Source organism: Octopus sinensis, linkage group LG14 (assembly GCF_006345805.1).
Source record: "Octopus sinensis linkage group LG14, ASM634580v1, whole genome shotgun sequence".
Taxonomy (NCBI): Eukaryota; Metazoa; Mollusca; class Cephalopoda; order Octopoda; family Octopodidae; genus Octopus; species Octopus sinensis.
Window position 1 is genome coordinate 60,119,152 of NC_043010.1, and position 27,154 is coordinate 60,146,305.

At 32.8% G+C, this 27,154-nt stretch overlaps 1 protein-coding gene across 4 annotated transcripts in view; it reads left to right on the top strand.

Moving 5' to 3' along the window:
- LOC115219116 (protocadherin-18-like) overlaps nucleotides 1-27,154 on the top strand; it is a 92,937-nt gene that overhangs the window by 46,197 nt on the left and 19,586 nt on the right. For all 4 annotated transcript variants that reach the window (XR_005002005.1, XM_036509263.1, XM_036509262.1 and 1 more), the window contains exon 2: nucleotides 18,489-20,908. Coding sequence is in view for 3 of the 4 variants with exons in the window: in XM_036509263.1 (XP_036365156.1) it covers nucleotides 18,536-20,908 (2,373 nt within the window). In the remaining variant the exon portion in view is untranslated. The remainder of the gene's footprint in view (nucleotides 1-18,488; nucleotides 20,909-27,154) is intronic.

Below are 27,154 nucleotides of genomic sequence, written 5' to 3' on the forward strand. Positions count from 1 at the left end.
TAAATCTCATGGAATTTTCTTTATGAGACAGGAATAATTTTGTTGGAGTCTCACCACCCAAGGCTTCAGTTGGTGTTTGACAGTAGAAAACATTTCAATAGTAGACTAATATTGCATTAGAGAGTAGAAGTTATTTCATGAATTGTACATCAATATTATCAACTCTGAATCATATAATTTATGAAAAAAGGATTTCCTCAATAGTACAGTCTTATATATTTGTGTGCATACACTCTCAGTTTAGTATATACTTGAAGTTGTAAGCTATGGGTAAAGTTCCTTTTTGATTTAAGTATAATAAGTCTTTCTTTTCTCTGTTTCCCACTTTACCAATTTCTAATTTTAGCTGGTAGAAATAAATAAAATGAAGAAACATGATCTGAAGTAATGATAGGCAGAAAATTTGATCAACAAATTTTTTATTAATACCTTATAATTTCAAAATCATATAAGTGGATGCATGGGAGTGATTAATTGATATGAAATCTGTTCTTTCTTAAAACCATTTCATAAACATAGCCTTAAACACTTGCAAAACACTGTATTTGTTTTTATAATAATCAGCTGCAATTGTCGAGATCCTGCTACTTGTAAATAAATGAGCATTCATGCTGATTCATGCATAAAAGGAAATGATCAGATGCACACGGATACAGACAGAAATAAATTTATGTTAACTATGGATGCACAAGAGGTGTACTGGAATCACAGATACACAGTCAGAGAAGGTGGAATCCATATGCGGATTCTCCCTCGGTTTCAGTCTCAGGGTGATGCTTATACAACATATTAGTATTATTATTGAGTGAGAGAGCAGCGCATGCCATCTAAGTGACACTGGGGTACAAATATATGAAGCCCAATGTACCCATCATGACTATCCATCTAATAAGGGTACACTAGGCACATGCATCACAAAAATGTGTGCAATATGGTAATCTTATATCAAGATAAACAGTGCATGACCTTGCAGGTGGGGTCCAGTTAGAATTTTCTTCAGGTCAAGTAGGCCATCCCACTCAAAAGGTCCCGTTGTTTAAAGATGTTGAAAGAAACACCCATGTTAAAAGAGGTGAGTTATTCAAACCCAAAGAATTCCTCTCAACACATGATGTTCTCCCTCTACTTCTGCTCGTGATCAGAGATGCACATATTGTCAGCTACTAAGGGATATCTTCAACTGGTTAAGATCAAACAACTGACAAGTAAATCTGTGGTACTGAGTAGAATATTTGCTGTAGCCACCTTTTACACCAATACAAAACTATTATTATTATTATTATTATTATTATTATTATTAAGGTAGTGATATGGCAGAATCATTAGAATGCCAGGCAAATTGCGAAGTTCAAATTCCACCAAGAATGACTTTGCCTTTTATCCTTTCAGGGTCAATAAATTAAATACCAGTGAAACACTGGGGTAGATGTAATCAACTAATCCCTCCCCTCAAATTTGAGGCCTTGTGCCTCCAGTAGAAAGGATTATCATTATTACATTTTCTCTTTATCACAGGTTTTGTTGGAGCTTCTGGGGTCTTGCATGCACAACGGGCTTGCTACCTGCAGCAGCCTACAATACCATTCTAGTCTTTCTGTTCAGCTATCTGATACTTTCCTGATTATTCTGGTCGTGCCAAGGAGGCAAACACTTTTTCTAACACTTCTACTAGGCACTCTATTCTAATTTCCTTTATATTTCTCTTGATGCCTTCTGAAACTGCTCCCAAGAACCCAACAATAACTGACACTATCTTCACCTTCTTCATTATTATTATTGCTGTTGTAAATGTAAATAATAGATCAAAGATTTTATAACACCTCTTTACATCAAATGAGTAACAGGAAATCAAATCATTTATTCATTGAGGGACCATTTAATAAAAAAGTTTGTTTTAAGTAGTAAACCTGCCTTCTCCTAGTATATTGCAAGAAGCATATATGCACTATTCAAACACATATACACCTGCAGAAGTATATAAAGATAAGAGACATGTGATAATGTATACCTAAACACTTCATACTGAATGTATAAAGGATTTTGAAAATATATTTAGAAGCTGAATATGTGTAAGAGTTACATAAATAGGTTGTATATGTCTACCTTCCCACTAAGTTGTGTTTAGAATAAAGTTGCCAGATTCAACAATTTTATGGTCTGTTAAATCTTTTATTCCCACCCACGCCAGCATGGAAGGAGGATGTTAAACGATGATGATGATGATAATGCATGAAAGTGAATTGAAAAGATAAGTCATTTTGCAATATCTATAACAAGATCATCCTGCTTTTTTAATCCTACTTCTTATAGAATTATGGTATTACCATTATATTACTTTGCTTTTTCTAACTTTTAATAAGGAAGTTTGGATTCAATGTTTTAAAGCCAAGAAAAATAGAATTTTGTGTTTTTCATATTTTCATAAGCATCTTGCTTTTGAGAGACCTTAATGACTGGGGCACTTTCTATTCTTGTATAACAAACAAATATTCATGATTTGCCATTGTCATACATTCAATCTCAATTAACCTATCTTGGCAGAAATGCAACTTTGCTTTTGGAAAATCCATATCCAAAAACTATTCTCCTTTTTCACTGCTTGGAATTATTTCAAATCTCAGAATTTTCTGATTATTTGTAGTTGACTTATTGGAAAACTGCTGATATTCTCTACAGAGCACCTAGAAAAGTATTCTATCATACTTTCTGGTATCTTCAATATAACTTCAACAACTATCATTTAAAATACTCTTGACTTTTTCTCAGAACCCAAGGGTTTATATATTTAATAAATAAAATGACTTTAATTTATTCTGAAATGAGGGTTCTTATTCTTTTTAAGATAAATTTCTTGCCACATATGTGAAATATACATGTTACTTTCTCTATTCAAAAGGTGTGTATATATATATATATATATATATATATATATATATAATGGAGAAATCATACAAAATGTATAAAAGGTAATGAGTAAAGCACTGGCACAGTATATCAATTACCTGTTGTTATCCGTAGATTTATTGCAGGAACTTTGTCATAGCAGTTGGGGTAACAGTCTTAATAAAATAGATGGAATGAGTAAAATATTTTATTAGGTACGACACATGTTTCGACCTGTTCTGAGTCTCTTCGGGTACATCTATAAACAGAGTCTAACTAGAGATTTTCTGATTCGGTTTTACATACTGCTCCATGTCCATCACCTTCGTGAATGAGTAAAAAACAGAGAAAAATTGAAATGCAAAAAATTCAAATATGTGAAAATTATACATTCTCGATTAGAGAAAATAACGTAACGAGCCTTCGTTGTTGTAACTGTTAAGAGAAAGAAAAGGATGTAGAAGTCGAAAGGAAGATAATACTTAGACACACACACACACACACACACACATATATATATACGCACTCACACACACACATCCAAGTATACAGGTATATACATACAACTAGATACAGACACATACACACATGTATAGACGAATACAAACATATATATGTATAGGAACTCATATATGCAGGTACACGTGTAAATATACATAAATATATATACATAACATAGGTAAATATATGCATATATTTGTACGTAAAGCAAGATACAGACGTCTGTGTAAAGTTTGACATACACACTTGTTAATATACTCACATATACACATAAGTAAATATATATATATATATATATATATGGATATACATATACACACATATTCAAATATGTATGCATACATATAAACATACACCCTTGTACATGTATACATAAATTCACAATAATATATGCATACACCTACAAAAAATGAAAATGTGCACAGTTGAATATGTAGACATATATATATGTACATACACACACACACACACACACATATATATATAATACTAATAATAATATTAGGGAGTATAACTCCAAACTTACAGGGAAAAATTCAATTTAGTATTAAATCAAATTTCACAATATAAATATATAATATATATAAATTAGAGAAAACCACTATTAAGCAATTCAAACAATGATAGACATCAACAAAATCATAAATAAAAAATAAAATATATTATAAAACATATAACTAGATCACAAAAAGTACAAAAATGAATAAACAATATATAAGTAATATATAATAAGTTTATGATATGGCTTATGTCTATCATTGTTTGAATTGAATAATAGTGGTTTTTCTCTAATTTATATAGATATATATATACATATATGGATTTAGATTGATGTACCTGGAGACCCAGAATAGGTCAAAACATGTGTTGTACCTAATAAAATGTTTTACTCATTCCATCTATTTTATTAATACTGTTACTATATATATATGTGTGTGTGTGTGTGTATGTGTGTGTGTGTGTGTGTACTTAAATTATATATAATTTATATATGAATTATTTATATATACTTATTTAAATTATCTAGGTAGTTAGGGTAAGTCCCAATTCTTCCTTTTAACGTACATCTGCTTATTCCATTATTACCATCCAATATGGAGTCTCAGTTGTTGCTGTATGTTAGTTCAAAATACATATTGAAATTGAGAATTATGGAAATACTATTTGCAGAGTTATTGTATAATAAAATAGGAAATTGGCAAATTTTTTGGTATTATTTATTCTCCATTACACATGTTTCATTTGCTAATAGGAATAACAAAGTTTTACATGTTAGATAGACATGAAAGGAATTTCCTATCAGAAATTCTTCAGACAGAGAGATTTAATAATATCGAAAAAATTACGAATCTTTTGTTTTGTTTCTCTCTCTCTCTCTCTCACACACACACACTGTAATAATAATAATAATCCTTCAATGGATTTTATAAATATTCTAATGCATCACATGTCTCTTACAGTCCATATTGCTGGGATGATTACAGTGTAGTCCAAGGTATCCATGGGCATCAGGTAGATCATCTTCATCGATTCATTTCTTCTGGCAATAGAGCATTAATGGGTGTTTAACTGAGGGTTGTTTATCACTTGTGACCAGTGAGAAGGTTGATTGACTGTAGCTGGCCTAATGGAATAGGAGCCTTATCTGCATATTCAAAATGTTTCCCAAAAACAGATTTAAAAGATGTGTGTGTGTGTGTGTGTGTGTGTGTGAAGTGAAGACAGAAAACAAATTGTTACTATGAGGTAGATGACAAAGAACAGCAGTGAGTGTTGGTATACAGTGTGAGAGAAGGCCCTCTTACCTGTCCAAGTGAGGTAAAACGACACTAAAATCATTATGTATATGTCTGTTTGTATATATACATAGACATGTATTGTTAGACAAATATATATATGTGCTTGTATACACACATACTGGCATGCATATATATCTGCCTGCTGTCAAGTTTACATCATTAACTTCTTTTATAGCCACTCACCCTCTAACATCCATATAACTTATCCCCTCATCACCACCCCGCTTTTTTCACCCATACCATTATTTCTTTCCTTCTCTGAACCCAGACCCATCTTGCAAACACTTCATCTTTTTCTTCTCAATCTCACTATACTCTGCAGTCAGTATGACTAAGAAAGGCAGTAGATCTTTTCTATTTACTGCATTCTTTCATTCATCTCAATTGCTCATCTCTTCTTCTCAATTCCCAGCATCCTATCAAATTGATAGTATGACTGCACATTTCTTCCAATGCAACTAGAGATGCTAGTGCACCTACCCTGACCCTGTCCCTAACACTCCATTGTAACATTCATTAGTACTGGATCCACCTTTTCTCTGTTCTTTCTGACATCACTCTCATCACTTGAGCCCATCTCAATGTGAAGGTGACTACCTGTGAATCACTTACTAGTTCACTCTCCCCTCCTGTACTCCGAGTGCCAGTATTCCTATACTTCTTCCCTCTCGGGCAGCCTTAGCCTTTGTCCAGCCTGTCTTCTAAATCACATACATCGGTCATCCTCTTTCCATCTCAGTCACATGGCATTGCCTTGAATATATGCATTCATCTCAGAATACGGAATATTTTGTGCACATGCACAAAAACAAATTTCTACACTCCATTTGTGATATCCTAATTTCTCGCAACCAATAATTATTTCATGAATTCTCTGGCTGGACTGATGAGTTGTGGTATGACAAAGGACTTTGACAACCCATTGAAGGATGAAGAACCATAACTTTAAGCAAAAACTGCTACAAGGTAGAGAGAACTCTTTAGTCCTCCTCTGTTGCCAAGTGACATGATAAAATGCAGTCAGTAGGTTCAGTAAAGTGATGGGTGATAGTAAGAGCACACAAAAAGTTATACTCAACACCAAATCAGCCAGTTTTCTCCACTGCTGCACGCGCAAGATAATGTGGATTCTTTTCTACTCCAGGCACAAGGCCTGAAATTTTGGGAGAAGGGGGGGGGGGCAGTCAATTAGATCGACTCCATTACGCAACTGGTACTTAATTTATTGACCCTGAAAGTATGTAAGGCAAAGTTGACCTCGGCAGAATTTGAACTCAGAATGTAAAGACAAACGAAATACTGCAAAGTAATATAGACTGTGACACCTAACGAACCCATACAGTTTGGAAAACAGATATATTGATGATGATGATGATGATGATGATGATAATGATAATGACAAGTGTGTGTGTGTGTGTGCATGTATGTCTAGAAATCTGAAATAGAATGTGTATGGTTGCTATATAGTTTGATGAGAATGTCTATCCATCAAATGGTGCGTGCAGATGAAAAGCTACTATTAGTCTTTCTTACTGATATAAATAACAATAAGAATATTCAACATGAAAAATAGATTTATCATTGGCATAGATAATGTGTAAGGTGTACTTATTAAAAATAGTAAAGTCAACTGAATAGTGAGAAACATTCTACACATGAAGTTGTCAACAAAATGCTGTGAAAATTTCTGCTAATGACATCATCAACAGAACAGCGCTAAACTTTCAACTAATGAAGTTGTAGTATACTGGAAGACCTTCTTTTTTTTTTTCTTCACTTTTCTTGCTTATCAATGACTATTAAAGTAGTATTGTGAATTTCTTTTGTCATATGTAACCATTGATAACATTCTAATAGACATTCTGGAAGAAAGATTACAACTAATTTGTTTGTAGTTAAATAGTTTGGGGCTAGTTTACCACTGATTTAGTCCCTTTGTTCAAAATGAAATTGGATGGGTACTTTGCAAGCACATTTTTTTCTCCCTGAATGTCAATTATCTTCCTTTTATAAATAACAGTAGAACTTTGATGGTGTTGCTTAAGGGGTCAGATCTGTGTGTTTTGTTAGATTCTCCATCATTTTCTTCACTGATGTTATTTTACTTGTGCTGGCTCTGTAGTTAACTATCATTTCACTTGCAAGTCATGCATGTTGCAAGAGCTGACATTTTAGTTTTAGTTTTATTATTATTTTTTTTATTTTACTGTCATTCTGAATATCTTCCTTCCAGTAAAATTCTGTGGTTAATTCTTTTCATGGACCACTACAGCATCTCATACAGAAACAGATACCTCTAAACTTTTCATTATATAAAAATAAACATGAAAGTGAACAGTGTTTCAATATATTCAACAAAGTTCTAATACTTTATGTGCATGCGTGTGTGCATGTGTGCGTGTGTGTGTGTGTGTGTGTGTGTGTGTGTGTGCTGTAAAAGAAAGAATCCTACTTTTCAGAAGTAAACTGTTTAGCATTTCTTTTGTTTCTTAGCCTGAGGTATGCTAAGTTAGAGAGAAAACAGAGGAGTGGGAGGAAAGTAATGGACAAAGAACCAGGCAGGTAGTTTACTTAGCTAAGTAGCAGTGTGAAGGAAATTTCTAAATATTCTAGGAGAGAATATGATATGTGATAAGTTTATGAGAGCAATGGGTCTTCAAATAATCAGAAAGTACACAGTTGGAGAAAATTGGTGTGTTTCTTGTTAGTGGTTTGGTTAGAATAAAGCGGTTGCACCTATGGCCTGAAAGACCGACGAGGTCAATATGAGAGATGTTCTTTTTGAACAACTGCAAGATGTCAACTGGAGGGAAAACATGGATAGGAACAGGATTCCAGAGAAATGATGTTTGAGGGGAAGGGGTTAAAGAAAGGGGTTAATATGGCACTTAGGATTGAGGTAGGCACAATTTAAGTAAGAGGTAATTATAGTAGAGCTAGAAGAGGGAGAAAACTTGAAATGATCAGAAGGGAAAATGAAGTGTTGTTAAGGAGTTAGAAGCTTCATAAAAGAGAAAGTAACACTGTCCACCAAATCAATGAACAGACTATAAAAATTAGCTAAAAATTAACAAGACAGACACATTTTAAACTTCTCTAGTCTAATTGCCTTATGATATTTAGGAGAGGAAGTTATCTGTTCAACTTATTAAGTTAAACATGACAGGCTTATCAATAGTGATTAGCATAGCTTCACAAACTGCTAAGAAGACAGGAATTAAGAATATTTAAATCTAAAAATCACAGATAACAGAAATGGTAAAAAATAGCTTGAAATAGAATTGAGCCATAAGAAGTTTAGTTGACTACAAATGTGATAAATTATACATTTTCTGTTGGTAATTAGAGAGATCTGAGAGGTGTACTTCACCAAATACTTATTCAGAGCAAGAGACTGTAATTTGCGTTTCTTGATCTAAAATTGATAGAGTTGGTTCATATAATAATCAAAATTAAGAAGTGGGGCTGAATCAATAACTGGCAGAGTGGTAAAACCCTCACAACTAAAATTCAAAATTTAGAATCCACAAAGAGTCTGTAAACTTTTTTTTAAATCTAGGGAAAATAATCTGTTAATCTGTGTCAAGAAAACTGAAGGTAAGGTGTGACTTCACTGATAGGGGTATAATAGTGACATTGTTGTAATAGGGTTTATGGGGGTTTGGAGAAGTTTCCTGATGAAAAGATGAAGCACATTTCAATATGAAAAGATTATTCATGTTAAATTATGTAAGAACAAAACAAATGAGATGCAGATAAATGTGAAAGTGTGAATGATACAGTGGATGTATAATAGGAATTTGAAGGACGTTTTCAATGCAGATTATGTGAATAAGATATGAAGTATTGATGTGTCCATATAAAGAAGAAAGCTAAGTATATGCAATAAGAATAAATCATACAACCTGGTTAACATTGCAAACATGTTTGACTTTTAACAACATGATAAAATTGTGAGATTTACTTCAAATATATAATCAAATTATTAACTCTTTTCTCAAGAATTGTGAATGTTTGCACAGAAAAACAAAGACATAAACTGATTTATTGTTTAAATTATTATTCTAAGCATGCTTGAAATTAGATTACACTAAATATTCATAGAAAGATGTTCTAATCTATAATTGGGATAAACATCTCTTTGTGTTCTTGTCTTTATTAATATTCAATAGACATTCATAATACAAATAATAAGCTCTAAAAGATCATATTCTGTAAAGTTTTTATCAATGTTTTGTTACATTTTTATTCTCTCTTGTACGTATCAGCAGGTTTCATTTTATTCACTATTCAGTCAACAAACAATAAATATGATTCAGTAGATCACAAATAAAGATGGATTAATGAAGACTTCTAATTAGTTGATATATTCAAATAAAAAAGAATGGCTCCACAGAGACAAACTACAAACAATCAGAATTTGATGAAATAGTGGCATGTATGTGTAAGTGCCAAATGAAGATGATTGAAATCCTTCATAAGCGATAATTTAATTGTATCATTTCATTTATCAACAGCTGATGTTTTATTTATAATTTGGATGAGTAATAGAGTATCCTCTCTTAGAAATTTTATTTGAAAATTTTGACTTATCTATTAAAAATCTTGGTATTTTTCTTACCCATAAAATCATGTTCACCTTATAGTTATATATAATACTTAATATCAATATTTTACATTTTTACAAGGCTTTGGCTTTTTGGTAAGCTAAGTTTGATATGGTCACCTGAATGAAACCCTGTGAAATGAAAAGCATAATCAGTTGTAGAATAATCTGAGCTCAATATGTAGGTAGATAAAGCTAAAAACTGTAAAGCATTTGGCCCTATTTATTTTCACTTTCTGGTACCTTTCATAGCAAGTAATATTGGTTCAGAAGAAATAAAACATTACAAAAATAAAAATATTAAAAACAAAAGGTATCAAACAAATTCAGTAATGTATATGTTGGTATAAATGGAATTCATCAAATTTGACAAACTGGAAATAGTATAAATATACCCTTAAAAATACAGTATTATTTTTACATTGAAGTTGTCTCTAGTTGCAAAGAGTCTTGCATTATATGAAGGAAGAGAATTGGTAAGAACTCATTATCATGGTTTTAATGCAAGCATTGTCATTATTTAATTCCAGATCAGATCTGATTGATCAAACCTATGATCAAATATATGCAAGCTGTGACCCTCTAGTGTTTTTATATAGGAAGTAATTCAAGGCAGATTTGACAGCAATTTCTATCATGGCAGTACCTTTGTAGGTTAATGTACAAGCAATGTATATATACAAGACGTTTGTGGATCTCTGGCAATTTGGCAGAGAAGTAGGACTTTGTGTATATGAATAGTTCACAACAAGCTATAAGTAAAAGTAAGGATTTATTATAGTGGTTTGAAAAAATTTCATGATGAAAAGATGAAGAATTTATCAACTAAGAAAATGTAATTCATGAAGAACTATGTAAGTGTGTAAGATAAATATGATACTGACGAAGGTGGTATTTGAGATTGCTCCAGTGGAAGTATACTGAAATTCATGACTCACTAGAAGTAGTAAATGGTTTCCATTACCAAGATCAGTGATTCTCAGTTGGGAGTCACATGGCCCTTGGGGATGGAATATTACACCTTTAGAAGCAATGTAAAAAAGACCTGGGCATAAAGGGGTTGCAGAAGCTTATAAGAGTCATACATGCCAGACTTAGGATAATTTTGTCATCATCTTCACTTGTCATTCCTTATGCCTTTTTTTTTTTGCAGCATAATATTGATTACTATAATAGTTTATTATTATGTACTATCTAGCTACTAAATCTCAAATACAAATCAACCACATAAACACTATAATATATGTATTCTTCTATGAAGGTATTTGACACTGTTATGGCTACCAATTGACTCTGAATTGCAAAGTGATAATTTTTTGTGCATTTTAAGCATTTGAAACTTGTGCACAGTGGTATGGAATTTGGTTCAGTGACTTACTAGAGATGAGTATTCCAGATTTAGTGATTGATCTGTTTGGGATATATTTACCTGATGTTGGGATTACATTACAGAGAAGCCAAGCCGAGTTACAAAACATTCAAAGAACTCAAACTAGATTCAAATATGACAAACAGAATCTATGGAAAATACTGAAATTGATTAGAAAGTCTCAATTGCTCTGAGATAAAATTGAGTTATTATTTTTCCCTCTTATTTTGTTGAATTTAGCTTCATCCAGATGATTTACCTCCCATCAAAAACTTGCAACTGCATTGATATTACAAAGAGAAGTGATCACTTGTCACTCACAAAGCCAGATGTTGATATACTTGTGAATTTGAATTAGCCACAAAGCTTGCATTTAAAAATTCATAAAACTATTTTTTGTTATTATTCTTTATAATTTTTTCCTTGTTTCTGTTACTGGACGGTGGACTTATTGAGCTTGTTTCTAAGAATTAGAATACTTGATGGTACAAATATTGTATATTTGTGCCCTTACAGAATTTTGTTTGCTAATATACAACTTAATTTGCATAGAAATAGTTGTCTTTGTAAAGTTTGACAAATATTTTATTTTTATATGATGCGACTGCAATAATAAATATTTCAAATGGTAAATACATTTTTTATAAAACTCATAGCATCTGTAAGTGAGAGGCATGCAGATAAGTTAATTTCAGAAGAATGACCAAAAGATAAAAAAAATAAATAGTTGAGAACCACTGATCTAAATTACCAAACTAGTGCTTGAGGTGATTGTAATTAAAGTAAGGAAGCTGGATGATAGTTCAAGGAGCTATTTACTGTTGACAAAAAAAAGAAAAGTTCTTTGTCATTGCAAAGGGAAGATTTATGAAGTTTGTATAAAGTGTGATGTATGGTTGTAAGTTATGGGCATTGAAGGCTTATATGTGAAGGGCAAAGAGAAATAAAGTATGCATGATCTAATCTCTAATGTTAACTTGCATGAATAAAGGGATGCAAATTAGCTGAGAGACTGGTTGGATGCATTAGCAAATGTATCCAGGAGAGATATCTATGATGTTGATGACTGATGAGTGCCGAATAAGAAAGGTGCTATGTACCAACAAAAGAGGTTATTTCAGAGAATGACTAAAGGAAACTAAGGAAAAAGTGAAAATATCAGGTATGATGCCAAACTTCTAGACTTCACATTGAGATGACAAAGAATCATGCCAGTATACAGCATAGCAGACCTGTCTGACCCATATCAGCATATAAAAATGGACATTTAATTATTAATATAATTGAGGATATTGGTGATAGTAAATGATTAGGTCACTGCATATTTAAGACTTTTTCTAAGAAATCATTAATTATGCTTGTTTGATTAACAGATAGCAAGATCATTAAATATATTAGCTTATAATAAATGAGATAATATAAATTAACCAATGAATTTTGGCAAATATGTATTCTATAAATTTTATGTTGAATATTATACAGCCTTTGGACTGAAACATAAAAGAATAAAAGAATATCTAAATAATTCAACTTTCTTTTCACCTATATGACAAAACGCTGCTTTAATTATTGTTTGTAACATTAAGTATCCAAATGACACTTTCTATTGTGTTCAAGTTCTAAACAAGAAGAAGCATTGTGTCAAACAAATAAAGACAAAAATATTACATTTTGATCAAATTTTTCCATCTTATTTGAAAAGAGGGAAAACAACAGATATTGACAGTAAAGCTGTAAATTCTTCATTTTGTCAACTGGATATGTTTTAGTAAAAAGTCATTTTCAAAGTGTGTTTCTTAATCTTTGTCATATCTGGGGTTTTTTTTTGTTTTTTTTTTCCATTCACCATTATTTTTCCCTTGTTTCTTTTCATCTTCTCAAGTGTGCTGATCTACATCCAACTACATTTGTAGTTCTAATTTTCATCTTTTGACTTTGGTGAAAAGTGAAAGGTAATAACAACAATAATGTAAAATAAACAACTTGTCACATTTCATTATATCAGTTTAACATTTCCAGTTCACAACATTTAAATTACAACTGAATATTATGAAGAGTAAACATCTTTGGAATGTTTCAGAAAACTATTCATAGATTTTGGGGTTTATTAATGTCTTACTACACAAAATAATATTTCAGAATTCCATTCCATTGTCAGTCTGTTCCTTTCAGTGTGTGTGTGTGTGAGTGTGTATGTGCGCATGTTTGTGTGTGTGTGTGTGCATGTTTGTGTGTAATAGTAAATGTGTATGAGAGAGAATGATTGTAAATGTGAATGTGTATATGAAGGGTTGTATGAATGTGCATGTGTGTACTACTGCTACTGCAAGTGTGTATGAAGACCAGAACCTTGAGAGGTTGGGAATTCTAAATAAGAAACCATATGAGTGTCTAAAAGATAACCTTTCCACTTTTCTTATTGATTCACCAATATTTTGACAGGTCATCTAGCAAGTTTACTTTTATTGTTTGCTTGTTTTCAGAATCCCAACAAGGTCTTATCTATTTTTTCTTCATAAAATTACTATATTTATTGAATCTAGTGTTTTGCTTAGCTTTTCTCTTTCTCTAGAGCAATCTTACCATTTGAGAATGAAGCAAGCAATTATTTACTAGGCTTGTCGTTATATGTGTCTTCTATAAATGTCATCTATTATTATTAGTTTCTGTATGTTTTTGAAATTAAGTTTCTAATACGCTTCATTTAATTGTTTGGGTATGTAATGTCTGTGTCAATGTAAGGGGAATTTAAATTGGTTTAGACTATTAAGATGTTGTTGAATTTGATACGCATTTTTTTTAAGACTTAGTTATTACATAATTAAGTCATCTTTATTCTTGGACAATATAAATTTTATGGTCAAAATTAAACCAGTGTTTTTGTCATAAATTCCTCTTAACTCCCATATATACCTATAAGGTTGAAACACAAGCACAATCATTTATGATTAAACTTAATACATGTTCAATGTCAAGTATTTATGCTTACTATTTTGATTTTGATAATTCTACTGCCTTTCCTTTCCCATATCATCTCTTTTTAATGGCCCAGAATTATCAAACAATCTGTTTTCCCTAATATCATACTAATATTATTATTACAAGGATTTAGATCCCTGTCTTCTTTTTAATGTGTTTACGCTAATTATCTCCATCATAGATCCCCTTTAATATACATATGACTGTGTGGTAAGAAGCTTGCTTCCCAACCACATGGTTTAGGGTTTGGTCCCACTGCATAGCACCTTGGGCAAGTGTCTTCTACTATAGCCTTGGGCCGACCAAAGCCTCAGGAGTGGATTTGGTAGACAGAAACTGAAAGAAGCCCATCATGTATATATGTATATATCTAAGTGTGCATGTCCTTGTGTCTGTGTTTTCCCCCCTATCACCACTGTTTGACAGCTGGTGTTGGTGTGTTTACATCCCCATAACATAGCAGTTCAGTAAAAGAGACTGATAGAATTAGTAGGCTTAAAAAATAAGTCCTGGGGTTAATTTGTTAAGCTAAAACCCCTCAAAGTGGTGCTCCAGCATAGCCACAGTCAAATGACTAAAACAAGTAAAAAATAAAAGAAAGAATCTACCCACCTTTACTTTAATATATATACATATCCTACAACCAATTTTGTATGTGTGTAGGGGTTGTAGAATGAATGGATGAATAGAAATTTGAATTAGATACTAACTACAATTCCACACGGTAATGTGAAAAATGTTGTGTCACCCTCACTAACTCTCTAATTTGTTTAATCATTGTTATGGTGAATGGAAGATAGTAAATTGGCAAAGTTGTTAGAGGATTGGATAGCATGTCTTATATTTGTTCTAGCTATATGTGTTATGAGTTCAAATCCCTCCAAGAGTTGCTTTGCCTTTCATCACTTCAGGATTAATAAATAAAGTACCAGTTAAGAACTGGAGTTTGTTTCCTCTTTCTCTCAGAATTGGTAATGACAAAGGGGGCCATTAAATAAATGTTTACACCATAGCCTCCTTTAATCCCTTTACAATCATTGTATGGACTAAATAAATAAGTGTGATGACTGGATACTTTGCCTTCTTTTGTTGCAAGTGAAGTAACTTTTATAAACTTTTGAATACAAATTCATAAAATCTTCATCAGCCAATCATATTTCTTGATCAAGTTAAAAGGATTATATCAATAAGATGCTTGATCAACTTTTGTAGTCTTTTGAATTTAACTAGTATATTACTGGTACTTATTGATCTCAGAAAGGATTCAACATTAAACAGAAAGGAAAAACATCACATATTCCAACATATTCAGTCTGATGTACCGTTGCCAAGACTATCTCCTCCACCCTTTTGACATACTACAGATTATGATATCTAAACAGGGAGATTCTGATGTCTGATTATACAGTTCTGAAAGCTTTTCAAGCAATGACCTGAACTGAAAGATATACAACACATGTTTATGTAATGCACCATCTCAACTCAAATAGATAAAATGTTTGAACTGAAATTTTCCACTTGAGTAGATATCTGTATTTGATATTCAAAATGGAATTGTATTTACATTGTTATCACCACAGACAATTCAAGCTGAAGAGATATCTCCAACAGTTTACATTAGTGTATATGACGGCAGCTTAGTTATTGATATTTGGCTTGGATTTTTATGGAACTAACTCTGTGCTTAAATTTTGAGGTTTGCATATTTCCAACTATTGTTCTTATGTCAGGAAAAGAATTAATTTAAAATGTCCTAATAATAAAAATAAGGAGGCTGATTCATCCCATTGTACATGGCCATGATGCATATTGACAATAAGGGGGTTGGACTAAGGTAAAGTGTTGATGGCCACAATACAGCTCTGGAAACAAACCATGGATGAATGGCCCTTTGAATAATTTATGAACGGATTCCATCAGCTATAATATTATTCTATTATTGTATATTTATGTAATGCTTTAAATAAACTCAATCTATTAAGACACACAGCATTTATATTATTCATTAAGTAGTTGACTGACAAACTATGGATTGAAATTGTAGACATAATCTGTTATAGGCAACATTTATTCATAAGATGATTGATAAGCTCTGGAACGATGTAAAAAAATAATCTATTATAGACATAATATTTACATTATTTGTAAAATAACTGACAGACAAACAAATATTTTAGATTAAGTGTTATATATATATATATATATACACATATATATATTACTGATTCTTTTCCTAAGAATCCACAGCTCAGTTGTTGCATTTCATTCACTGAGGCTGTGGGTTCGAGTCCAGCCATATGCAATTTTCTTTGATATCAAAGTAAGGATGCCATAGACCATAAAATATATTAAAGCCTTATTGTCACAGTTGTAAAGTAGCAAAATCATATTATAAATAATGTCTTCAATTTCATTCCATTGTTGAAAATGTTTGCCAAATATGTATTTTTAATGAGTCTCTATAAATTTCCTGCAGTCTCATAGTTTAAAAAAATATTTGCAGAATTTCTGTAGGTACTGCAAATTAGCTTATTATAATTATTTGAATTGATTCAGTGTTGGTTTTATTCCTGGGAGAACTTGTGAGCAGCAGGTTACTCCCTGTAAACTTGAATGTCTAATATGATTTCAATAAGCCATCAAATGCTCAAAACCCTTCTGATGATCTTCCCTGTTCCTAGAAGCTCTACAGGACATTCCATTCCAATCTTCTTTATTCATTTGTCAATATCATCACTCACAGTTGCTAATGCACCAATTATCACAAGTACAACCTTTACAGATTTCATGTTCCTAATCCTTGCAGTCTCAAATTTTAAGGGGTTCTAGTCATTGAACTTTTCATTTGATTTCTTTATAATACTGGTATCAAACGGACATGATGATAAGCAAATTAGCTTTTCTATATCTATTATTGTAATACCTGGCTCATTATGTTCTATCTTCTTATCTATTTGAATTGGAAAATTCCACAAAAGCTTACATGTTTCTGACTCAAGTACACTCTCTACCCAATGACTCTGCCATGTACTTCCTACATCAAGCCTCCATTTCTGACAAAGATTCTATTGGCCAAATATATAGTGATGATTGCCCCACTGCTCTCTTTCAGTCAAGCAGGCAAGGCAGTTTTCCTTTGCCTGGTGGCTGTGGTGAAAGAGGCTGTTTTGGTGGACAACGCTGAAAGGCATGAGGATAGATAGATTCCTCTTTGGTAGAGCTCTCATTGACTTCTTCATCTTCAAGTTAGACTTGAAAAGGTAATTGAAAGTGGAGAAGGAGGTGCTGTCCTCAAGTGAGTTAATTGAAAGGTGGGAGAAAGTTGCGAAAATCGCAAGAGTGGAAGGTACCTCTCTAAGTGAAGACCTGCGAATTGGAGAGAAGGAATTGGAGAGGGCACTTGCTCTTGGTGTTCAGGGAAATCTCAGACAGTGAGATTCCTCGATTATCTCTAGAGGTCATCCTATATCAGGAAGGCCACATCTCTATCATCCCCCCACCTTTTTTTTAAAACTTTTGTATATTATGTATATATCTCTTCCTTTTCATTGTATGCCATGTATACCCAGACAGGGGTGGGGCAGACTGATTTCTTCAAACAACTGGAGGCCTTCCAAGAAATGTCCTACTTTTTAGAACTAGTAGGCAATTGAAACAGTCATGGATAGTCTCAGAGCTGATGGGATACTGGGTGCAAAAAGCTCACAAACCTGCTCAGATGTTTCCCACCTTCTGTCAGGTACCGACTGGGTGTCCTAGATGTGCCAATGTGGATGTGGACAAACTGTATCATCCAGAAAGTATCTAGATAGTGTATTCTGAAGGCCAGTAGATAAGTATAGCATGGGTTGTCCATATTTTACAATCATCAGCTAAACAAACCCTAACATTTGTGATCTGTGCAGCTGACATAAATAGGCTTTGTGGGCAGAGACCTAGTTACTAAATTTTAGTGGTTAATGAAGAAATCATTATTACTGTCATTATCATTATTAAATTTTACTTCCTAAAGCTCTCGATCTTACTTGCTCCAGTTAATTCTGTGATAGCAGACAGCAACCACTTGTCAAGGGTTTCACAGTCTTTCAGGGTCTCTTTCCACAAATTATAAGACTTGGTACTTAGATGTTATATACTTAATTTTGGGATATACCTTTAGCTCTGGATTACTTTTTACAGCTTAGAAATTATTATTTAAACAGGGAAGAGTTGAGTTCACAAGGAGAAATGTATAAAAAAATTATGGTTATTAATATTTGAAACTCTATGATTATCTTATTTGGAATAAACTTGCAAATCAGACTGTGTCAGATAAAAGACTAAAGTGTTTCCATTTTTCTTTTAATTCCAGGTTTATTTTACCGTTGCATCTGAAGTCTTCATACTACAAAGTGGAATATGTTGATGAAAATATGGTTTTCATTTTCATTTCTACATGTTTCTTTGTGTGTGGACCTTATTTATCATGTGAAAGAAGAAAGAAGTCCAGCTACATACATCGGCGACATTGCAGCTGACTCTCAGCTACTGGGCAGTGTTTTACCTGGAGACAGCAGGCTGATAGCATTCAGCCTGTTGCAAAGAGTAGGTTCTCAACTGTTCAATGTCACCAAATCAGGAAAACTGTACACTGCTCAGAAACTGGATGCAGAGACTTTGTGTACATATAATAAAGAATGTTTTAAAATTGTCAAGGCTGCTGTCCGAAAAGCCAAGACTTTTATGAGAATTCTAAAAATAAAAGTAATAATAGAAGATGCCAATGATCATCGGCCTGAGTTTCCTGGTAAAAGTATTAACATTGAATTCTCAGAAAATGATCGCAAAGGAGCAAGAAAATCGATCCCTAATGCCATAGACAGAGATGTAGGAATTCTCAATTCACAAATTCATTACCAACTTGAAAAGCTTCAAGAGGAACCATTTTCATTGTTTGTTTCGAAAAGAGCAGATGGCATATCCACTCTTGAAATTGTTTTAGATCAGACACTAGACAGAGAAGTAAAAAGTAACTACCGCATTCAACTTATTGCTAGTGATGGGGGTTCACCTACTCAAAGAAGTTCCTTGGTGGTTGAAATTTCTATCAAGGATGAGAATGACAACCGACCAATTTTCTCCCAGAAAATATATAATATTTCAATTAGAAATATACCAAACATTCATTTGCCTGTTGCTGTTTTATCTACAACAGATCTTGATCAAGGACAGAACAACAAAGTTACATACTTCTTTAGTCCAATGACTTCTGATGTAGTGAAAAGTCATTTTAGTTTGAATAAGACTACAGGAGAGATATTTTTACAAAAACATTACAACCTTGATGAAAAACTTACATATAAATTATATATCGAAGCCAGAGATGCAGGTAGCCCTCCTCTCAGTTCTATGGCAACAGTTTTAGTAAATGTTATCAACCAACACAATAATCCTCCAACCATTGATATAGATTTTGTTTCAGCTCTAAGTGATGACACAGCAACTATCTCTGAAGATATCAAAGTTGGTAGTTTCATTGCCTATGTGATGGTCACTGACAACGATGTAGGACACAATGGTCAGGTCAGCTGTGATATCAAACATGAAAAATTCAAGCTCTTATCAATGGGTTCTAAAGAGTATAAAATAGTAATGAAAAGCCAAGTGGATAGGGAGGCTGAGGACCACTATGATATTACCTTGTCGTGTGAAGACAAAGGATCCCCTTCTCGCAAAGTACAGAAAAGATTTTTTCTACAAGTGATGGATGTTAATGATGTTCAACCACACTTTATCTCAGATTCTTTTAAATTTCTGACATTTGAAAATGAGAAAGATAAGTTCCCAGTAGGTTATATCAATGCCACAGACCCAGATCTAGGATCTGGAGGTCAACTAACATATACTTTGTTTGGTTACAATGGAGACTTCCTTCCCTTCCAAATCACTGATTCAGGATTCATATCGACATCCATGTCACTTGACAGAGAAAAACAACATATTTATGCGTTTAAAGTTTTAGTTAAAGATAAAGGAAGACCATCTCTGAATAACACAGCAAATATCACCATTGAAATTTTAGATGAAAATGATAATGCCCCTTATTTTACATTTCCTAGTGTTAATCCTTTTAGTCTTGATGTCCACTATCATCCTCAAAGTAATAACGACATCACAGTTCTGAAAGCCTCTGACAGAGACAGCAGGGAAAATGCTTTCTTGAGATATGAAATTCTAAAAGGAAACAACAATCGGTTATTTGTAATCAATTCTTACACTGGCACTTTGTCTTTCTCTCGAAAAGTTTACCAAAATGATGCTGGATCATATCAACTGCAGTTTAGGGTCAAAGACAGCGGTACTCCAGTTCTTTCAGCATCAGTTACAATATCTTTGACCTTAACTGTTAGTAACAAGACATCTCCATCATTAACTGCTGTTCAAATACAATCTGACAGTATGATTGATGTAACGTGGGTAATTATAATTGTAGTTTCAGCTGTGATAATATCTGTGGCAATTGTGATTTCTATAACGCTCTGTGTTGTCCGATGCAATAATGGAAGAAATGGCTCTGTGAGAGCTCGGGGAAACCCACCATATCAATCTCGCACAGAAATGAGACAGCTGATCTATCAAACTACTACTACCCCTAGCAGCATGCACCCAGAAGAGATGCTTAACAGAAATAACCAGTCAAATAGATCTAGGAACCAATTTCAGCCAGAAGAAGGACCACAAATGGAATGGAAAACATCGACAATTATGAGAAGCCTCCCCAAAGTTTCTAAGGTAAGCTATTTAAACTCACTGATTCATAAATGTAGAATTGTCAATAAATTGTTCTTTGGTTTACTATGTTGGCTTATATTTTTCCTTTCAGTGAATTCACTTCTCCTAATATGAAAAAGGATTATCCAATTTCTTCAAGATAACGAAAAGCAATGAAAATTAAATTGATACTGTTTGTTTAAGTTTTTAAAGACTTCCATTATTTAATATCCACTTCAATTTGACTACTGTATCAAAACCAAAATCAGAAACCTGATATTAATCCAATTATTAACAAGCATTTCATTTCACTTTACTCTGCTTTAAGACATTGGTCAAACTAATGAAAGCAAACCTCAGTAGCCACTTCACGTTACTACTTCACTTGTTTCATTCAGTCATTCCAATCACTTCTCTCGTATGAGATATATAATGCTGAATGGTGTTATTACTAGCTACAAAAGAACTTTTATTCCTATCTCAGGTAAATATTTCTAATAGACTGCATAACACAAATGGGATATATAACAATTAAGTGTCTTTGCTTATATGAAGATAATTAAAGAATTCAATAGTCAGTGATTTGGAAACTGACTGTTTGTTAAACAACTTTACAAAATTCCAACATTCAGTATTGTTTGCTTCGATTGCAGATGTTGAGATACAGAAAACATTAGGAGCATAAACCAGAAATATAGTATTAACACTTGTTAAATATTATTAAAAGATATTGTCTATATTTCTTTTTGAACTAGAGTTGTGAACCTGAAGTGATTTGATTATTTTATTTATTTCTTTGTCTTGTTCTTTTTCTAACTCCCTTTTTTTTTTACCTGTTCCATTGTTCTTACTTTGGTTTTTCATATTTAACCATCTGGTTAGTCAACCCCATTCATCCCTTTCTCCCCCCCTCTCTGACTCATATTTTCATTTCACTTCATTTCTCATTTCTCTCTCCATTAATAAAACACAAGTAATGTTTTACATTGTTTTCTTATGACAATATCTATATTTTTTCATGATTTTCTCTTGACAATATCTTTTGTTGACTAAACTTGGTACCATTTAACATACAACAATCATAAAATGTCCTCAAATTATAAATAATTGTATGCAAAAACAAATGGAATATCCAGCTGGTTTTCATTTCTTTTCTTTTATCTCAGCAATAGGGGATGGAGTGAAACCTATATAATAAGCAGCTATATCATCCATATAATGTGAACAGGGCAACAACTATGTCAAAATAAAATATATTGCTTGCTTCTCAATATAATCAGTTTTCTTAGCAGCTCCTCTTTGATATTCTTTCTCTCTAACTTGAATAGGTGGTCATTATCAAAGTATTGTCTTTATTGATGTATATTGATTTTTCAGCTATTGCAATACAACATCAAATAATTTTCAGATAAACTTAGCAGAGGTCAAAAATTCTCAAGTGGAAAAGATACTCTAAAGTCTAGACTGTCTATGGTATATTTTAAAGATAAGTTTTGTGACGAAAGCCATTCTCTTTTGATGTGTTTCTTTGATCAAAGTGGCTTCGTGTAAAAGACTTGGATGATGGGTGGAATACATTAGATTCTTTCTTCTGGTAGTTTGTTATAGTGACTGATCAAGCAATTTATGGTGGGTGAAGTCTTCTACTAGAATTGATGACACAGATGAAGATTCATGGTGAAATAAATAGCTATAACTTGATTATTTTTTGGTTTTATGTTATATTTTTAGATAATGAATCCAGAAATATCTTATTGAGAATTGATAATGGTGTATTGTTCAGTGACTCTTATTCAGTGTCCAATGTTTATGATTTATCATTTGCAGTAACAAAGTTGTATATATACTAAATTTAGTCTGTAACAAGTTAAAACTAGCTGGTTCTTTTCTTTTGCATATTATACTACAAATAATGATACAATTAGCCATTACACTAATTTCAAGATTTTGTTTTAATAGCAATTTCAAATTCACAAATTCCAAAGTGTTCTAATTTTCCCAATAAGATTAGTATAACAAAGTTTAAAGAATTAAACTTTTAATGACAATATTACTTGATGTTTAGATATTTATGATTGAGAGGTCAGTGGGAATTGCTTGGGACAGTGGTAGTTATGGAAATGTGAGAAAGAAACAAAATTAAGACATGTATATTAATATCCTCTTTTGTGGATTAATTTAATCCATAATAGAAGAAAAGGATATTAACAAGTTGATATTTATATTCATGTGTGTGTTGCAAAGAGTTTATTGATATGGAAAATAATATCATCAATTATTTCAGATAAGAAGAATAATAAAGTTTCTGGCTGTCAGCTAACATATTCAATGTCTCTCATGTAAAAAATGAAGCCAAACGTTTTTATAATTATAATTCACATTTAGTAGCCAAGAAATTAAATATTTGAGAATGATAAGAACAAATTTAAATCATGCAATGTCTACATTATGCAGTATGCAAAATAGATAGTTATGAATCTATTAACTACAAATAAATCTTAAGAAGTAATAAAGAACATAAATTTAAATTAAAAATAGCTGTAAAATAATAAGTGTAAATATTTGTGAATAATTGTATGCATTTGTAAATTTGCATGAATTGAGACAAGGAAGCTGGATGGAAACTTTGTGAGTTGATATTTTAAAGCAGAGAAATAAATTCATGTTGAAACAAAATTATTTTCCAAATATGAATACATAAGAAATATGTTCAGCAACTACTGGACTATATTTACCATTTTTAAGGAGCTATTTTGTATATTTAGCATGAAGCTTGGTTTTGTCTGCTGCAAAGTTTTAATATGGTAGGTGCAGTGTGAGCCAATTTGTCATTCTTTAGAGTTTATTATAGGAGCTAACAAACACAATAGTCTGGTGAGTGTATGCGTTTTGAATTTGCTTAGGTGTTTAGGTCCTGACTGAGCAGACCTACAATCAAAGGCATTAAGGCATTACAAACATGACCATCCCATTTGTGCATGTAGAAGGACACTATCTAATGTATTCTGTCCTTACTTAAGATAGTAAGATGTGATTTAAGAGAGAGTTACCTGTTATTGTTTGGAGGCAAAACAACCAGGTAATTGGCTTGCAGGTGTTGCAGTTATCCCAGATACATTGTTACTGTTTCTTTGAAAACATCTTCAACTATTAATCACACACACATACAACAAGCAATGCTTGGTTAGAAACATTCAATCGACAACTTTAGAATATAATAATATTTGTCAGAGCAACAACCATCATACAAAGATAGTTAAAACAGTGGCAAAAGACCGCTTTATTATATAAACTAATGGCATCCTTGCCACCTTCATTAATCTCAAAATGATAAAAAGCAATGTCAAACCAAAAATGAATTGCACGAAGAACTGCTCAGGACCAGTGTAAATTCTCTTTTTCATGTAATGCTCTATCATTCACCTTGTATATATCCAGTACATGTCTAATATATAGGTTGTACATGTCCAGCATATAAATCATACACAGCCAGTATATAAACAGTATATGGCCAGTGTATTTACCCTACATGGCCGGTATGTAGACTGTACAAGTCCAGCATATGTGGGTAGTAAGTATTAAATTTTCTAACAATCTGCTATGTTCCTACCTTAGTCATCTCTTTTTCCTTACAATAAATTGTCTCATTAAATGACTTCCATAGTTTCCCTTCTTCAAACAATAGATTTGACTGCAAAGCTAGAAAAACATTATTGTTTTGATAAGGGCAAGTTTAAAACATCCAAGAAGAAGCAACAATACTATGTAAGAACTACTGTACTATTGAAAAATAATGTGGTTATTCAATTTTAATTATTCCTATAAGGTGTTTTTGTTGAATGTTGTAAATATAAATATTTCTGGAATGTGATAAATTTCTGTTTCATGAGTAAATAAAAGAAAAGCAGGGGACATTCAAGTGTCAAAAAGTTTCCCGACTAGTTATGTTTAATAAAAAAATAACTTCCTTCAAAACAGTCACCTTGTGCATCAATACATCCGTCCCAGCATTTCTGCCACTTTTGGAATCTGGCCAGGAAGTCATTTTCTGAAAACAAATTGAGGACCTTCTGAAATTCGCTCTAGCAACCTTTGAGTAGCAATTTCATCTAGGGGAAGAGCTAAAAGTCCACGGGTGCTAAATGTGATGAATAGGGTGGGTGTGGAAGCAATGCCATTTTGTTTTTGGCAAGAAAGTCCTGAATGAAGAGAGTTTGGTGACAGGGTACATTGTCATCATGAAGAATCCAATTCTTCACACTCCACAGATCCGGTCACTTTCACCAAATGTGCCCCCTCAAATGCTTCAAAACATCACAGCAGAACTCTGGATTGATGGTCGAGCTCTGAGGGATGAATTCTCAATGCACAATAGTGTGGATGTCAAGAAAAATGATGAGCATGTTCTTGACTGAGCTACAGCTGTGTCATGCCTTTTTCAGTCATGGAGATGAAGGCCACTTCCATTGTGATGATTGCTGCTTCGTCTCAGGGTTGTACCCATAGATCCAACTCTCATCACCTCAACATGAAGGATACGTCATCAGTGGTACATTGATGGAGATCTTCACAGACTTCAATGCGATGCTCTTTATGCTCAGTGGTCTGCACGCAGAGGACAAACTTGGAAGAGACATGCCAATCCAGACGTTAGGATTGCCTGCACAGACCCATATGACATAAGCAATATCATCGATCATTCTTATGCACAAGCCAATGAATTTTCTCCACATTTCTGAGGTGATGCTCATGGCAGGCCTTCCAGATCACTCGTCCTCTTCCAGAGATATTCTTCCACCTTTGAAGCACCTCTGCAAATACAGTTAATGTTTACTTTATATTTTTATTAGTTTATTGTTCAAAAGAAAAAAAACAGGCAGCAGGGGTGAGCTGAAGAGGAAACCATAGGAATGAAGAATATTGTAGGGTTTGGAAGATTGTAACTAATGTAGCTGCAGAATGAGTTAATTTTATTCATTCCAGGATTTTAGAGGGTTTACTTCTTCAGTACTTAATTCCTATTCCTTTACACTGAAGAGTTGAGAGAAAAAGATTTTCATTACTTCGAGGATATACATTGGTAATCATTTTGAGTGAACTGAATACAGCATTACAAATTAGCAAAATACTTGTTGATTCTACAGTGCTAAATTAGTAAACTAAATCCCCTTCAGCAATAACAACTACACTGGAGTATGGTTCTCCTTTTTGTGGAAACACTCAGTAACTGAGATCAGAAAGTTCATCTGTTTTACAGATCTCATTATGTGGTGGCTGCTAATCCATGGTCATATGCAAAGGCAAATCATTCACTGAATATTTCTGAATGAGGTGCAGGTGTAATGGGGATTTTTTTTGTGTGCTACAGTTAATAATTCAACAATGATGTGATATTTGACAAAAGGTAACTGTTGTTAAGAACTCTAAGCTCTGTATTGGCCAGACAAAGCCATCACTGAAACACATTCTTCATAATCTACAGACATTACTGAAGGGTTCATATAAGCATCAAACTTTCGCTCCCTCTTTGCATCCATTGCAGGTATATATTATTTAGATCAGCCTGTAGTTATGAATTTAGAAGAATGCAAAACTGCTCACATTTTTTCCCGCAAAGTTTTCCATTTAACTTTCAATTTATTTATATTAGTAAGTGACTATTCCTTTAGATTCTGATATTAAACTGCATTAAGAATGGCCTTGTATTTTATCCTTCCATGATCAATGAAAGAAGTAACAAGCAATACATTGATGTGGATCCAATAACTATATATTACCATACCACACACACACACACACGTATGATTGTATAGAGATGTTAGCTATGCTCATTGCTTTAAAGTCAGTAAAGTAGTCTGAACACAAGCTAGAGACTGTGATGATGATTAATAATTGCAGAATTTTATGGGAATTTGCATTAGGAACTGACAATACTTTTGAAGCAAGGAGACTAGATATGATCATAAATGATAGGGAAAAAGATAGGGTAAGATCATAAACTTTGCAATACCATATGTTACCAAAGTGGAGATCAAGGAAATTGAGAAATATTAGAACCCAACCAGAGAGGTAAACAGATTGTAAAACACGAAGGTGAAAATTGTTCCTATTGTAATCGGTGCACTTGACCCAAACCGCTACTTAAGAGGCTGAAGGATATTGGAATTGTGATATGTGCTCTCAACTTGCAGAAAAGTTCAATCCTGTATTTAGCTAGAATTCTAAGAAAGAGTCTTAAGTTTTGAGGAGACTTGTAGTCACCAAACC